The 17338-nt window shown below is 34.6% G+C and overlaps 1 protein-coding gene across 1 annotated transcript in view; it reads left to right on the top strand.

Moving 5' to 3' along the window:
* The window catches only part of LOC145259802 (N-alpha-acetyltransferase 35, NatC auxiliary subunit-like), a 68029-nt gene extending 51972 nt beyond the window's left edge, over positions 1-16057 (top strand). The window contains exons 14-20 of the mRNA XM_080117588.1: positions 545-723; positions 2740-2825; positions 3884-4002; positions 5789-5929; positions 7016-7138; positions 9783-9863; positions 15573-16057. Coding sequence (XP_079973714.1) covers positions 545-723; positions 2740-2825; positions 3884-4002; positions 5789-5929; positions 7016-7138; positions 9783-9863; positions 15573-15632 — 789 coding nt within the window. The 3' untranslated portion in view covers positions 15633-16057. The remainder of the gene's footprint in view (positions 1-544; positions 724-2739; positions 2826-3883; positions 4003-5788; positions 5930-7015; positions 7139-9782; positions 9864-15572) is intronic.
* The last annotated feature ends 1281 nt before the right edge of the window (positions 16058-17338 follow it).

Below are 17338 nucleotides of genomic sequence, written 5' to 3'. Positions count from 1 at the left end.
ATATAGATCACTCCTCCTCCTCTAATACATTTTTACATTTATAAAAATTATATATAGATCTTCACGGTACTTCAAAGATTAAAAATGCGCATATTACATGAGTTTATGCGGTAATCAGAAAATCAAATTAAAACAACAATTTGTAATCATTGAACTACAGTTCTCATCTTGAGTGTGATTTTCACAACGTTTGGGTCAATGTAACCTCTGACCTTCAAAAGCAGAACAGTAGTTCGATGAATCCAAATAATACGAATAACCAATCCTCATGTAAAAAATTTGGAAACGAAAGCAACTCTGTGGTTAAATATGTACATAGTTTTAAAGAATCTGAATTAGAAATTTAGAACAGTATCTGTTATGGTATTGGAATCGTCCCATCACTACTTTCTATTCTATTACTTATTAAATGCACTTCAATAACATCCAACATTTGAATCGGCTTTGTCTGGCATTTTTTAAAAATATTTTGTAACAATACTTTGTATATTTTAATTCAACAGCCTTTTTTTTTTTTATTATTATCATTCAATTTTATTTCCAGGCGGATAAAGTGGATTCCTACTTGCACAACCAATTGATCAAAACTGAACCGACGAAAGTGCACCTTGCCTGTTTCGGAACATGGGTCCTCTACCACACACTTTATGTGATGATTAACTACACTCTAGCTGGACTAGAACTTGAACTCTATGCCCCATACGAATATCATTACATTTTCTGGTGAGCATCTTCCAAACACATGTTCGCATTTTAAATAACAGCATTCAGTCGTTTCTAGAACCACTTGGTAGGCATTGCTAAACACCATGATGCCATGAGCAGCATCCTTATGGTATTCAGTAATGATCACACCCATATGTTAAGCTTGACATTGTATCACATCTAGCCCCGCTCAGGGGAAGGGCTGGTAAATAGTCAGTTTAATACTGTCATCATTGATGTTGTTAAGTGAGCCAAATTTCTGCATATCACTCCCAAACATTGTGCCTCAGTATTGTCTAGTCTGCATCAAGTCCTCCTTGTTGGTTGCAGCTATTATAGGTTTTTACTCTCGACACAGCAGAAAACAGTAGTTGCATACAGAGTTTGGGAAAGTTTAGTTTAGAACGCACAAAGGAATATCACTTGCACGTGCACAGAAAGAAATATTGTTATGCTGTTCTGCACCTGACACAATACTCTTGCTTGCCACATCAACAGGCAGGCGTGACCAGAGGATGGCTGATCCCGATATTGATTCTTCCTGGATTTTCACAAAAAACAATTTATTTAAAACCAAGTTTTCTGGGTTTATAAATGAATATAAGTAATATATCATTAAACTTAAATAGTAATATTTAATTGATTGTTAATGTTGGATAGCGAGGGTTACATATATATATATATATATATATATATATATATATACACACACATATATATATATATATATATATATATATAATGTAAAAAGCATGTAGCAGTGTGTATAACTGCTTACAAATATACATTACACATATTGGTGAGGAAGGATTGAATATTGTGAGGATGGGGTTAGAAGGGAGCAATTCAAGTCAAAATATTCATGGTTCATAAACTAACCCAGAAATAAGAGATAATATGATACTATGGACTGTGATCTCTCCCAGTCCACCCAAATACAGAAGAATATTAGGAAATAGTTTACAAAATAAAAAAATTATCAGAAGTAAAAAACATGATCCAGAATAATAAGTAATTCATGAACGTACATAAATGCGATCGAAAATAGGATAAGTAGTCGATTGGGAGTGGCCAAGTTATTTTCTGTTTTGTCAAAGATGAGAAACTAAGATTTTTCGGTCCTCATCAGTATATTTAAGAGTCAGAGTTAGTTTATAACAGTTGACAAGTTTGTGACAGTTTAACGTTCTGTCTTATAAGTTTCTGTTGCTTTTATTTTTGTAATATTGTAAACCAGTGTTCTCACTCTCAGCAATTACCAAGATGATACAGCCAGAATGAGAACAAAAAATGAAGAAGAAAATCACAGCACACAAATATTGGGGTCAGTGATTGTCTAGGCTGTGCATGGTCTTAAACCAAACCAAACCACACTTCCATTTTTACCTTTTACAGCAAAAATTGTTTTTTACTGCAAAAATTTTTACAGCAAAAATTTTTACTGCAAAAATTTTTATAGCAAAAATTGAACCTAATAATTCACTCCCATTTATCCATTCATTTGTTCGCACTTTTCTCAGTTACCCGCGCCTTGGGGATTTTTTTTTTTTTTGCACAAACATTAGTCATGGAGAAAGTAAATTTTTGCCAGAACCGATTTTCCGGGATAACTGGTTGCTTCCCTAGGGCCCATTATACGAGTACAATTGCACCAAATCATTCATCCTTTATTTCTTTGCACTTTTCTCAATAACTACGCCTTGGATTTTTGCGAAATTTTGCACAAACATTAGTCATAGTGGAAGTAAATTTTTCACTTGTGGAGAGGAAGCTTGCATGCTCAGCTTGTTTTATTTTTTTTTGTACTTAATCTTTGTTTTTCCGTTTTTTTCACAAGATTTTATTCAGAATTGCCTATTTTCTTCCTATAAGGACAAAGTTAGACATTAGGTCATTTTTCTTTTATTAATGTGGGATAAATAGTTCTTTCTGAAAAGCGTCACTCTGGATTTGGATTTGAAAAAAAAATTGGTTCAATCAGCTTGTTCCTCTTCAATTTGCATATTGAACTACTTTTTCCCCTTTTTTTCTCAGGTATCTCCATGAAATGCTGTATGCGTGGATGGTGTCTACTCTCATTAGAGCTGACAGCTTTTTAATGGAACATGAAGCACAAAATGGTATGTTCATTTATTTTTATAGCTTTTTTATTCAATAAATCTGTAACTAGCAGCAAATGAACAGGACAAGAGAGATGCTTGAGAAATACCAGTATAGCAAATTATTGAAACTGTGAAAATCTAAAAGTTGCAAAAGCAGTATATTTGCCAGAATTGAAAAAGAAATGGTACGGAAAGCTGTTATTAAGATGAAGAAAGGTAAGATTACAAAACGCTTAGATCTTGTTGCCAAAATGCTAAAAGCGGCAGATGAAATGAGCATTGAGATGATCGCAAAACTTGACAAATCGGATCATAAAAGAAGAGATTATCTCGAAAGACTAGGAACGTGATACAATTGTGAATTGTTATAAGGGAAACATTATAGACGTAATTACAGAGGCTTTAATTTGATGGATCAGTTCTTGAAATTGATTGAGAGAATTGATCAGCAAATAAGAAGTAAGATAAGTATAGATAAAACGTATCATTGGTGCCATATTTATCCTGAGACAAATGCCGGAGAAGTATCTTAGTAATAATAATAACCTGTATTTTGTATGATGACCTCAGAGAAATATATAAATCGCTTCATAGTAGAAATACTGAAGAACAATAAAAGTGAAGGAATTAATTTGCCTTGTCATCACTTCTGGTAGCAGCCACACTGGAAGTTAGGAAGTATATTAGCTGACTATAACCTTTTCTTTTTTTAATATTAGAAACAAAATATTTTTAACACATTTGAAAAGTCACCTTTAGACATAAATGTGTGCACACATACATAGGTATGTAATTTAAAAAAAAAGTATCGATTTCAAAAATAAAGTTGGAGACTTGTTGTCATTAAGATTCTAATGAATAATAATCAGAGATAGTTAGCAATTTTTGAAGGAGTCACTAGGATATTTTTAAACTGGCTCTATAACCTGAAAGTGAGTCTTATTTTAACTGATTTGAGAGTGAATTTTTTTCTTTTTCGCTTTTAGGTTCTGCTCCTTTTTCAGGTTTCATTCCTTATACCATTTGAACCGTAATCAGAAATTTTAAATAATTTCCTGTCTTTTCTTTTTTTTTAGACCAGCAAGTAAAAGGAAGAAACAACAGGAAAAATAAAAAGAAGAAACGGACCAAAACGTTAAGCCGAGAAATTACGCTTAACCAAGGTCATCAGCAACTCTTTGGAGGTTACTATAAGGTAAACAAAGACTATTTTTCTTTATCCACTCACAAATTCATAGATGTTTTCCCATCAACTTTTTATTGAAAACTGTGGTTCTTGTCCAGAATTCCTTTACAAAAAAACAAAAACAAATCTGTATGATGTACAAACCTGTGACGAAATTAAAATATCATCTTCCAAAAACCATGTAAATTGATCAAGTAGTTTTATTTTTATAAAGAAAATCATTTTTAAGCAATTTTTAGGAATTCATAAGTATTACAACAAAAAGCTTGCATATTTAAATTATTGAGTTATCTCCCTTTGCCTTTTTTCTTTTTAAATTGTTTTTAAAATGGCAGACAAGACAGTTACCCTTCAGTTACTCATAAAAATGTGATTTTCTTATTTAAAATTAAAACTACTTGATCAATGTACTTAATTTTTGGAATATGATATTTTTTGTTTCATCACAGGTATGTACATCATACAGATTTTTCTTTGCTTTTTGTTTTTTAATATAGGGATAATTTTGGACAAAATAAAACGGTTAACACTTTTTGCCAAATTTTGAATATGTGTTATAACAAATAATTAAATCCTGATCTATTGCTATGAACCAATTTCAGCAATCGCTCTTTTGAGGTTTCTGTAATATTATTTATTTGTGCTTCTTTGGGTATTTTTAATGAATAATTCCATTGGTTGAATGTATTCACCTCTGAGGATATATGTATACAATGTGATAATGTATGGAATTGAAACTTGGCCAGTGAGGGTTGAGGACATACGTTGCATGAAGAGAAATGAGATAGGTGTGTAATGTGAACCTTAAAGACAGGCTTAGATCTAATGACCTCAGAAGATGAAATCTGAATAGCATAGGGAGATGTGTGCAGAAGAGTACATTTTGATGGCATGGTCACATTGAAGGAATGGTTGAAAGTTCTTGAGTTAGTAGATATAGAATTGAGATAGCAGGTTCAGCTTTTAGGGAAAGGCCAAGGAAAACGAAGGAGGGAGTGATAATAATTAGCTTTAGGGGGGAAAAAGGGATAAATAAAGACCTGGCCAGAGATAGGTTAGTGTGAAAGTAAATTTCTAAAAGCTGTCCAACACATGGCAGCATGTAAAACAGATATCAAACTAAATATGATGACGTGTCTCTGCAATGATTTACGTTATCTGATCCAAGTATGAATTTGAGTCTGTGTGTTTACTGCACAAGCCAGGATCATCTCTTGTGCATATTCAAATTCGGTGCTGTAACAAAAGAGCTCTCCCTCCAAACGAAACCATTATTCAAGTTTAAAACAATGATATTTTATTTTAAGAAATACTTTTCTTCTACTAAATAACACGGCTATAAATCCAAATAAACATAACTTTCAACTAAGCACAAACAGTAGCTTAAAGACTCTCTCTCTCTGCTTATCATGCTGAGATATATGTAAATATTTGTGTAATTTGTCGTTGACCACCCAGTCACCTACTTGAAAATCATGTGCCAGTTTATCTATGGACATAAAAATAATTACTATTCAGCGAGTCTTATATCTGAAAAGGTATTAATTTTTATCCAAGACTCAAGTGAGTTATAATCACTGCATGGAACTTTGTTTCTAAGAAGACCTGACTATTTTAAAGGTCAATTCATTTCTCGGGTGCTCTCTTCTATTAGCTAAATTTCTGTCATTTGTACGCATTACTGCTGTTGTCTGTATGCATTACAACTATGCAACCCATTAAACATGCAGCATTGCGCATGTTCACACAAAGATTGAACTCTAAATTCCATTTATTTTATTTTTTATATTATCAGGCTTTGATTGGCTTCCAGTTGGATGGTAGAATGAAACAGGCAAAGTTTGAATTTGACAACGAGGAAGTTCGCTATTCTCATCGGTTCGCTCCTTTTGTACATTTTGTTACTCCTCCCATGGTTCACTATTCACGGTACAAGGTAAATAATTTACAATTATTATGAGACGTTTAATATTAATAAGTATTATAATTGATTGATTAAAATTTTTGGTGCTATCATCAGAATCACCCAAACAGGTTATGGAAAATGCTGGAAAGTACTGAAGGAAAGTTTTGTGATTTTTTTCATAAATGCTGGCCAATTTTTTTCAATGAAAAATATATTATTTCCGTCAATACAAAAGTAATCCAATGAAAAATTAACTGAAAGATTGAAACTTCTTGAATAATTATTGGACAATATCTATAAACTTTTTAGAAAATTAAAATTCAAATCAAGAAAAAAAGACACGAGATAATATTACACCTGTGGTGTAATGGATATAAATGAAGAGTTTTGTCAAAATTCTGTATAGATTCCCAAGTTTGACAAGGTGCACCTGAAGAAGGTCGGAGGTTAGATTGGCTAAAATGCTGCGAGAATAATATCCAAGATGAGAACAGTAGTCTAAATAATCCAAATTATCAATCCTCATCTAAAAAAAACTATGAGACATAGTTCTCATCTTCTCAAAATACAACGTTCTTTCCCTTTACATCTATCGGTAAAACTTGCAAAGGACACTCTGTTTTACAGTTGTTTTAAAATGGAGCAGAAATTTAAATTTCGTTCCATTTTAATCTTTTTTTAATTGCACATGGCCTCAAAATATCGAAAGTAATTGATAAAATAATAAATTTTAAGTTTAAAAAATGGATAGCACAACCATCGATATGTGCACATATTACAAATATAAGAAATTTTATGCAATAGTAAAATTTTGGAAACAAAAAATTACTTAGGAGGTTTCTCATTGAACATGGAGTATTGGCCAAAATGGTCATATGTCCAAAGTGCCAAATTCCGAAAGCCATTCTTAACATGAGGAGGTTGAGGGGGGGGGTCTATTCCGAAAGCTATTCATGACAACTTCTAATCAGCTCTGATATACAACATTACTGATGTGACTTGTTGCATTACTTCAGTGTATCTTACAAATATTAGACAATATCCTATGACAGAAATGTCATCTTTTAACATTGCACATGATTATTTTCCTTTTATTGTTTTTATATTTTTTTTTAGGAAATGAATGATTTTTCTAAATACAATTACGATCGAGCCTCAACAGAAATGTACGGACTTGCCTGCAAACATTTTCATCAAGCAAAAACATTCTATGAAAATATCTCCAATCCAAATGAAGAAGTAAGTCGCATTTTCTTTTTTATTTTGTCACTCAGACCAATTTTATCTAGAATTCTTGAATGCCTTTTAGACAAGCTACTTCTAATATAAGTAGCACTTTCTCTGTTTCTATGTCTGTCCGTATTTTTTAATTTTTTTAGGAGATAATTACATGAAAACTTCCAGCCTCAGATGACACTGATGTTGTAGAGAACAGATACTACACATTAAACATGTTTTATTTTTGAAAATTTACAATGATCAAAAAATAAGACAGAAAGTCATTCAAAAGTGTGGGGAGGGGTGGTCTAGGATCATCCTTGTCACTTTACCTTTGATTGTCCAAGCTATTCCTAGCTAAAATCCTTAATCGCCATAATACCACATTCATTCCAAAGGTTGTCCTGCTTAGGATTTTAAAAGCAATTTTTTTTTTTTTATAGAAATATCTACATAAAAAAATTGTTTTTTATTAAGAATAATTTCATTTTCTCATGAAGTGAGGAAAAAACAAAAAGTAAAAACTGGTATTAGTAAGACTCTCTCAACTCTTTCTAAAATAATAGACCACCCACTGTTTTCCGGTTTGTTTCGAACCAAAAACCAGCAAGCCAATCTCTAATTGGGATGAAGTCTAGATGGAAAAGTTAAAAAAAAAAAAATTGGGTGGGGGAGTAAATGATGTCTTTCCAAGACGAATGCAATTGTAGCGGAATTCGAAAATCAAAAGAAACCGGAGAGTTCAAAGAGGAGGTAATTGTTGTCTGGAAGCTTTGAAAATCTGGTACTTCTTCATTATTAGAGCGAAATTCAAAAATCAAAATATTGGATTTCAAGTAAAACCAATGTATCTACCTGTCATGTTGCAGTAGATACCTCGTTACAAGTAAAAATATTAAAAAAAAAACTTTGAATTCAACAGTTACCTAAAAAATATATATATATATATATATATATATATATATATATACATCGGTGGTGAATGGAGTTTGCTTGAAGCATTGTATAGTATGTAGTTAAATATTTAACTATATATATGTGTGTTTGTTTTGTTCACTTTATTTCGTGTTTATTTTGAAAAGTTATATATGTTCTGTTCACTTTATTTTGTGTTTATTTAATTTATTATGTTTATTTCATTTATTACTAGCAGGGGTACCCAGTGTTGCCCGGGTGTTTGGAGGTGTGTGTGTGTGTGGGGGGGGGGTAAAGTAAAGAATAAGTGAAATAATAACCCTGGTTAAATATTAAAGAAAAAAACGATGTTCAATTTCTTTGAAAAAAATTGGAAAAATCAAAACAAAAAAAAACGGTGAACAAGCGTAAAACTTCTTTAAAAAAAATTGGAAGAACAAACAGCAAAAATAAGGGGAAAAAAATGATGAACATGTTCAGAAAAACAAACAGCGAAAAAAAAAATGGCATAAATAACCCTCCGATTTGGTTAAGTCTATGGTGCATTCCCCTCAGTAGAAAGCATAGAATGAAAAGGAATGGTAAAATTCCATTCCAGTTTTTTTAAGCAACTACAAAGTTAAGAAAACCCAAACCACCTTCGTAACTGTCCCTTGTAAACGAAGTGGTGGCAGGGGGAAGGAGGAATTAATTAGAGAGAAAAGATTTTACTACTTCCATTGATTTTAACTGATTGTGGCAGTTAACTCTCAGCGGAAAAAATATAGGAATCTACGATTATCGAGGAAGTGGAGAGGTAATATGCCTATAACACACCACATATATTGTGCTGCAGTTTGTGCATATTACATTCACATGAAATGTCTTGATTTTTAATCCTATTACAGTCCAAATCATAGGGGAAAAAATGAGTTCATTTTATATATATATATATATATATATATATAGGAATATGTTTATATTTTAATAAATTGTATGTTAGTAACATTCCAAAGTATGAGTTACTTCCCTTGCTTTTACATCACGTGTCCCCAACAAATATGGCAAAGCTTTTTTCCGATAAAGATCGAAAAAATTGTTTTATAATATAATAATATTTAACTAATTGCAACATGACAATCAACTAGATAGCATTGTTTTGGTTGAACATAAAAAATAAATAGATACCATTGTTTTTAATAAAATTTGCTTTTTTTTTTACTTCATAATTTCGCTCTAATACTTTTACGGAAATGATTGGATTCGGCATTAAATAACCTAAAAAGGGTTGATATGCTATAAAACAATACAACCAAACCAAACTTATACATAACATACGTTGAGATAGAAGTTCTTGTTAGATTATAGAAGTTAAGTGACGTTGAGCCTAGTCAGTATCAGATTGGTGACTATTTGTAAATACCAGGTGCTGTATGTGGAAAGATGGCAAAACCTCTCTGCACAAAAACTAACATTGTTATCTCCCCTGCCTAGGATAACCATTCGACTGGGGAACATCTGTGCATTTTTATATTCTCTAGAAAGTTAATCCTTTTTGGAGGTTGTTGGCTCAAACCCACCCAGACTCTTGGAAAGGTATGAACCAACACCAACTCCAGCTATGAGTTCAAAAATTTGTTGTTTGTGATTATATTGTGCTTCAGCCATTAAAAATATTGATGTGACATAAAACAGGTGAAATTATTTTTATGTTTTGTTTTGTTTTTGTTTTTTTTTTCATTTTTATAATGGAATTTCTTTTTTATCTCAGGTTCAAAATTTAATAAAAATTGCCAAGACAAACTTTGTTGTGATGAAACTTTTACTCAGCGGCCATAAAAAGGACTCCTCAGTAAGTACATAAGTAAATTACCCTGAACACTCTTAGACAAGGTGTTTGATTCACATCTATTCGGCAACATCACACCAACATGAAATCCATCTTCTCCATCCTATTCTACTTCGTTTTCTGTCTTCCTTCTCAACCACCAATAGCTATGGCTTATGGTACATTACCTGAAAGTATTTTGTTTAAACTACTCAGCTTAACGTTCACTGGGATCATGAGCTGGAGCAGATACGTTGAGGGCATTGCCGCGGCTGCTGTGAGGAAGGTGAGCTCTCTTTACCGTGCTGGAAAGTTACTAACGCCCGAAAGTATCCTGCACCTCTACAAGGCCACCGTTCACCCATGTATGGTGTATTGTTGTCACATTTGGGTTGGTGCATCTACTGCAAGTCTCTCACTCCTGGACAGGGTTCAAAAGAAAGTTGCCAACCTAATAGGTCCCAAACTGTCAGCTAGGCTTCAGCCTCTCTCCCATCGACAAAATGTTTCATCCCTCGGCCCGAATGGTATATGCTCCGACGAACTACAAGCCCTTATAACCCCTCTGTGTAAATAACCCCCGACAAACCTGACAAGCAGCAAAATCCCACCCCTTCACAGTAGAGATCCCCAGATGCCAGAAAGCCTTCTACTCTAACAGTTTCTTCCCCAGAACTGCGAGACTTTAGAATTCCCTTCCAGGTTGCTGCTTCTTCGACTGTCCTAACATGCAGAAGTTCAATTGTAATGTAAACAGATATCTTGCTGCTCAACTCCCTCCCATAGTATCCCTGCAATTATGTCCCAGATAATAGCCCCCTACATCAAAGTGGCACCGCGTGCCTTGTTTCGGGGTGAAAATGCAATAAAAAAAAAAAAAAAACTGAGTTTTATTCATTTTAAAAAATATACATGTACGCATCTCAAACAACTCTACACCCTATCAGCCATGGAAGAAAAGAAGCAGCTATCCAAAAGCCCAGCTGCCCTGTTTGGTGGTTCACACAAAAAGAGACCCGATCCTTTTTACTAATTTGGCATTTCAGCTTACTGTATGGTGACGCCACAGCCAGTACACGCAGCCTTCTAATCTTCAGTAGGAATTTTCACTCGAACTAGATGTAGAAATTTACCGTATTAATCCTATTCTTATGCACACGTTTCTAATATTGCTGCAGCAAGTTTTATCATCCCAAACCTGTTTTCCGAGATTAAGTGAAAGAAAACTTTTAGGTGATGTGGTCGATCTCAAAACTGATTCTGAGTGGGTACTTTATAATCTACACCTTCTCTCCTCATCACATTCTTTCTTTGCACTGCCTTAAAGATGATGTGTATGCGGAGAGACTATCACTGTATCTGACATCACATTTCTTGGTAAATTTGTGGTTAGATGTCGTGGATTTTTTTTTTTTACATGGGTGTCACCACTTATCAAGGCCCAGAGGCCACTCGAGGATAAGGGTTAATAGGTATACATTAGTCATTGTGATTTTAGCATAGTAAACAGTGGGAATTTTGTAACTTGGATTACTTAGGGGGACGATTCAATTAGAACTTGTTCACATTGGACTTTTTCATTTTTTTTTTTTTTTTCATAGGTATCAACACATTATCAAGGCCAAGAGGCCACTCAAGGATAAGGGTTAAAGAGTGTACAGTAGAAATTGGACAATATAATAATCATTAGTAATGAAAATTTGTTAAATTTGATAACTTATATGGAACGGCTCATCAAGAACTTATTTACGTTAGACTTGAACACAACCATATTGTAGTCAGCCGGAAAGCAGGAAAACGGAAGACAATTCCACAGGCGTGCAGTTCTAATAAAAAAGCTTTGTTCATGGAATCTACGTTTAGGTTTAGGCACAGATAAAGAGTGGGGGGAATTATTGATAGTGTTTACAGCTAGACGAGTGTTTCTTGTGAAAGTTTTGCGAGGGGGGACCATAGATTGAAGCTCAGTCGAACACTTTCCATGAAAATAACGATACATCAGAGACAAACTCGCAACATCTCTTCTGTGAGATAGAGGTTGCAAGGAAGAGAAAAGGACATCTCCTACGAGGCTACGAAGTCTATTTTGAACTCTATCAAGGCAGGCCAAGTCCTTTCTAGCAGCTCCTGCCCAGATGTGGCAACAGTATTCCATCCTTGGACGTACCTGGCTCTTATATTGCATCAGCAGTGAGATATCTACTGGATCGATAGAAAGATCCCACCATTCTTCCAGCGGCCTTGGCAACAGATTTGATGTACGTGTTCCATTTAAGATCAGGAGTAATGGTCAAGCCCAGAAGCTTGTCAAAACTTGAGGCCTCCTGAACACGAGAGCCATTCATTTCAATTGATGCCAGATGGGGATCAGAATGTTGATGATGTAAAGAGAGAAGCTTGGTTTTAGATGCATTAAACGTAACCAGCCACTCCTTTCCCCATTGTACTACATGCTCAAGATCAGAGGAGAGAGAATTGGAGAGAACTTGGTCGTTTACTGTCTTAGATGTGCTACCATAAATGGTAGTGTTGTCAGCATAAATGTCTACAAATGATGTAAGGATGTGATTTGGAAGATTATTAATGTAGATCAGGAAAAGAGTTGGGCCCAGGATGGACCCCTGAGGGACACCGGCATTAATACTGAGGGCTTCTGATTTTTGTCCCTCAACTACTACTCTTATGAACCTATCAAAAAGAAATGATTTAGCAATTGAGAAGACATTTCCAGCTATACCATAGCTAGAGATCTTATGAAGTAAACCTTTATGCCATACCCTATCAAAGGCCTTAGATATGTCAAGAGCAATGGCCCTAGAAAGGTTGCCCCCGTCGAGAGATTTGCTAATCCTATGAGATATAACTGTAAGCACATCTGCTGTAGATCTAGCAGAACGGAAACCATATTGAGTGTTACTAAGAAGGTTATTTTTGTTGAGATGGTTGATTACTTCTGTATTTAACACAGATTCCAGCAACTTACTCATGACGCACAGGAGACTTATTGGCCTGTACTGAGAGGGGGATGAGCGATCACCTGAATTCTTAAATACAGGGCATACTGATGAAATTTTCCAGGGAGATGGGAAACTATTCTCCTTAAGACAACGTTTAAATAGTTTTGTAAGTATGGGCGCTAGTTATTGACATTATGTATCTTCCTAATATGTTGACATGAAAATGAGGAATCTGGAATTTATCAGCACCATTTGTTTTACTTGGTATTGACCTTATCAAAAAAACGTATCACTTTTGGTAACTGATATATATTAACTCTCTTCAGATGATTGCCGCTATCAACATTACGTATCTTAACCCTTTATACTGAATGTAAGCAATGGACAGTTGCAATCTGGAGGTATCTGGTATCTACCCAGATACTGAACTAATACGTACAAGGCGTGTTTGAATCAATTCCTACTTTATTTATGTCATTATATTTATTTATTTATGACTGAACGAATTAGGTCAACCAGGTCATTGACAGCAGTATATGTGGGATGACCCTTACACAATAATAAAAAAAAAATCCATTATTAATCTGTCAATCACTTTTATTTTGCAAAACATCGTGAAAGTAACACCTGTGGGCATAACGAGATCTTCATCAAAAAAGAATATACTGTGTCAGACACGTTACTACAAGACAATCTCGTTCAAGAAGGTGCAAGACACTTTTGTGCATCACCTCAAATGTAAAAAATGTCCTTCATGATTAGCATTGAGGACTGGGTGGATTACTTTGAAAACGAAGAGACAGAACCTGACTGCAGCCAGTTGTAATGTGATTACCCCAGGGGGATCGGAGAAATGGGATAGTATCCAGAATTCCCTCTTTTTTAAAAAACAAAAGAAAAATCTGTATGATTTACGCACCTATATTTATTTTAGAGAATCATTTTTAATTGATCAATTAAAATTCATAGACATTACAACAAAAATCTTGCATTATTTTTATTTGGATTCTTCGGACTGTAACCAGACGTATGTGGCCCCGACAGATCTCCGACTCCCAACGTCGTGTGTCGTGGATTTTTCATTCGACTATTCCTCTTATGGCCGGATCGTCATTTTCTCGCTGGCGACTGTTGATGGGAACAAATGTGGTTCACAAAGTAGAAATATAATAAGTCGTGGAACAAAGAAAGGAAAAACACAAACGCCAATGTTTCACATATAATTGACGGTTGGACTTTTGTGTGTGTGTCTGTCTTCACCCGTTCTATCGATGTTACGTTCGTCTGTCAGTCGCAATTCGTCTCTATTTGTTTCGCAGTCAACTCTAAAAACTGTCCAACTGTTGTCAGTATCAACTCCCATCCGCTATGAACGGCATCTAGTTATCAACTGACTGTCTCCTCTGCGTTGGTATCTGAGGTTGCCCCCTCCCCACCCCACGCCGGCTACCAGAAGCTGCACTTCCCTGTTTTATCTGTAGGTTTCTATTGTCATTGTCAAATCTAAAAATACCTACAGATTTATTGTTTGCTACTTCCGATCTATTGTTTATTGTAAGACATTTCATATTCCTTTGTCTATTGCCCCTCCCCTCTCAGCGCTTAATGACTCAAGTCCACCTCAGGTCCACTTTATAATATCACAGGACTACTGTTCTCATCTTGAGTGTCATTTTCACAACATTTTGTTCGTTGTAACCTTTGACCTTCTTCAGGTGTACCTTGTCGAACTCAGGAATCTGGACAGAATTTGAAACGGAACCCATTTTTTTTTTTTTTTTTTTTTTTTTTTTTTACTTCACAGGGGTAGCATGCTCTCATTCCATCAACCATGACTGGATAGAAGTTCTAAGTAATTGGCAATTGTATTTTTTTGCTCACCCACACTGAGAATTGAACTTTCAGGAGAATATCACTTCTACAATTGATTTTTCCAAGTACTCTAACCAGTGCACCACGGGTCCTTACAGTTCTAGTACAGAATTTTGGGAGTCTTAAACCTATTTTATTTTTAATTGCAAATATCACTATTTATTACTAATTATAAATAATAGATAATATATATATATAGTAACAGGTAAATAACAATAATATATATATATATATATATATATATATATATATATAATTGTTAAATATTTACAGACACTAGTGTTTCATCTTTTTGGCAATTATCAGTACAGGGAGTTATGATTACAGTCAGTTGGGAGATTCAAACCCAGCCACAAAGCCATCTCCGACTCCATTAGCAAGGAACAAACCACACGGCCAATGTTAACCATGAGAAATGCAGTGTAAATTGATGTTTATAATTATGTCTAGACGGCTAGAGTGATTATAACATGATCTGCGCATGCAAGCTTAAGTGACCAACTTTAATTTCAACTTTTTGTGCTCAACAATAAGAACTGAGTTTTTACTGTCCATAAATGGTTGTAAATTGTCGCAAAATTCACTGCTGCTAGCTCTAAATATATTGACCTCTATGTCCGATCTTTTGTCCCAGTTACTGCCACACCCTGATTAACAATCTTATTTCAGATTGCCTTTGTGTGCATCTATGAACCATATCCCTCTTACCACTAATCTCACTTCCTATACTTTTTATTTGTTGATCAACTTATTTCCTCCTATTTTTTTAGTTTTTCCACTTTTCTTTTTCTTTCCTAACACTTTGGGCGGGGGAGGGGGGGGTGATAGTATCGCTGTGAGTCACCCTAGATTTGTGGAAAATCTAACTTTTTTTTTTCTTTTTTCTATTTCTCTCTATTTGCAGGAAGCTCCAGAATTCGACTTCACTCTAAGCAAAGTGTGTCCTGTAATCAAACTAAATTAGAATTGCTTGCAAGTTACAAACAAAAAGACAAATTGCTTGCAAGTTATAAACAAAAAGACAAAATTGCTTGCAAGTTATAAATGAAAAGACAAAATTGCTTGCAAGTTATAAACAAAAAGATAAAATGCTATTCGTCCTCTGACGACGATTAATGCGATCCGCTCAGAGGAGGAAACTGCTGAATGTGTGGGTCTGTGTCACCAAACGCAGATCGTAGGGTCGGAGATCGAGTGATGTGAAACTCACGGTGATACTGGTGATTGGCACTCAGAAACAACAATGAATCTGAGAGGTGAAGAAACACCCAACAACAACGCCATTACTTTTTCTCTCTCTTGATTAGAAAATTGAGTCTTTGGCTGTATCAGTCTCCAAATCCGATCTTGAAAATCATAAATAAAATCTATATATAAAACAAGTTTTAATGTTTGTTCACTTGTTATTTATTACTAGAGCTGTGACACTCGCATATTCTTTGCATTGTTTTGACTCTTGAGTATATATCTGTTAATGTTTTATATAGATTGATGTGGTTCTCAGTTGATTGACTATCTTACTGTGGCGGATATATACTTAAGTCAAAAGAATATGCTGTTGGCACAGCCCTATTTATTACTAGTAGCAAATACTGTATGTCAGTGGCATAGCTGGATTGCGATTTAATTCCCTTATTTCATTCCTGATGTTTTCCTTCAATTTTTGCAGGGTTTGGGGTTTGATGTTCTGAGGTCTGCCAGCTGGCGGAACGAAATAAAGGAGTTAAATCACAATCCGGAGATTCTGCAATCTGTAATGAATAATGTTTTGAAAAGAGCACAAATATGTGAAGCTGAAAAATGGTTAAAAGACATTTTTCATAAATATTGTTTGAATTTTACATTTCATATCTTAGATTGTGTTAAAATACAGAAAGATATCAAAAATCAAGACTATTTAAGTTCAAAACCTTTCAGTGACTTTTTGGACACCCTATATAAAGATATTGTGGACTTATAGAAGGTGGGCTATGTGAAGGTTACCAATATCCCTAGGTGAAAGTGTTTTTGTGGAACAAACTATTCAAATTTGGCACACCCAGGTTGTCAGTCCATATTGTTAACCACTTAGCCACCATTATCTCCCTTCCCTGTTGTTGTTGCTCATGATGATGATGAAATCAAATGGGCAACATTTAAAATACATTATTTTTCATAAATAAAGATTTTTTGAATTTTACATTTTTTTCTTTTTAACATTTCACAATGTCTAAGTCAGATTGTGTTAAAATCACAGAAAACTTAGATTCCATGAACAAAGCTTCTTTCTTAGAACTGCACGCCTGTGGAACTCTGTTCTATCTGCCTGCTTCCCACCTGACTACAACCTGGATGTCTTCAAGTCCAATGTTAACAAATTCCTAAAGACCCGCCCCCTTAAGTAAACATTTCATTAAATATCCACACTAACGTACTGTACTTGCAATAACCCTTATCCCTGAGTGGCTTCCGGGCCTTGATAAGTGGTGACCATCGTGTAAAAAACAAAAATAAAGAATCTATTTAAGTTCAAAACCCTTCAGTGACTTTTTGGACAGCCTATAAAAAGATATTTTGCACTAACTTACAGAAGGGGGTTACGTGAAGGTTACCAACATCCCTAGATTCAAACGGCACACCCAGGTTGTCAGTCCATATTGTTATCCACTTAGCCACCATTATCTCCCTTCC

Source organism: Euprymna scolopes, chromosome 35 (assembly GCF_053919585.1).
Source record: "Euprymna scolopes isolate OS-2025 chromosome 35, ASM5391958v1, whole genome shotgun sequence".
Taxonomy (NCBI): domain Eukaryota; kingdom Metazoa; phylum Mollusca; class Cephalopoda; order Sepiida; family Sepiolidae; genus Euprymna; species Euprymna scolopes.
The sequence above is the reverse complement of the archived record's forward strand: the minus strand, read 5'-3'. Positions and strand labels throughout refer to the sequence as shown.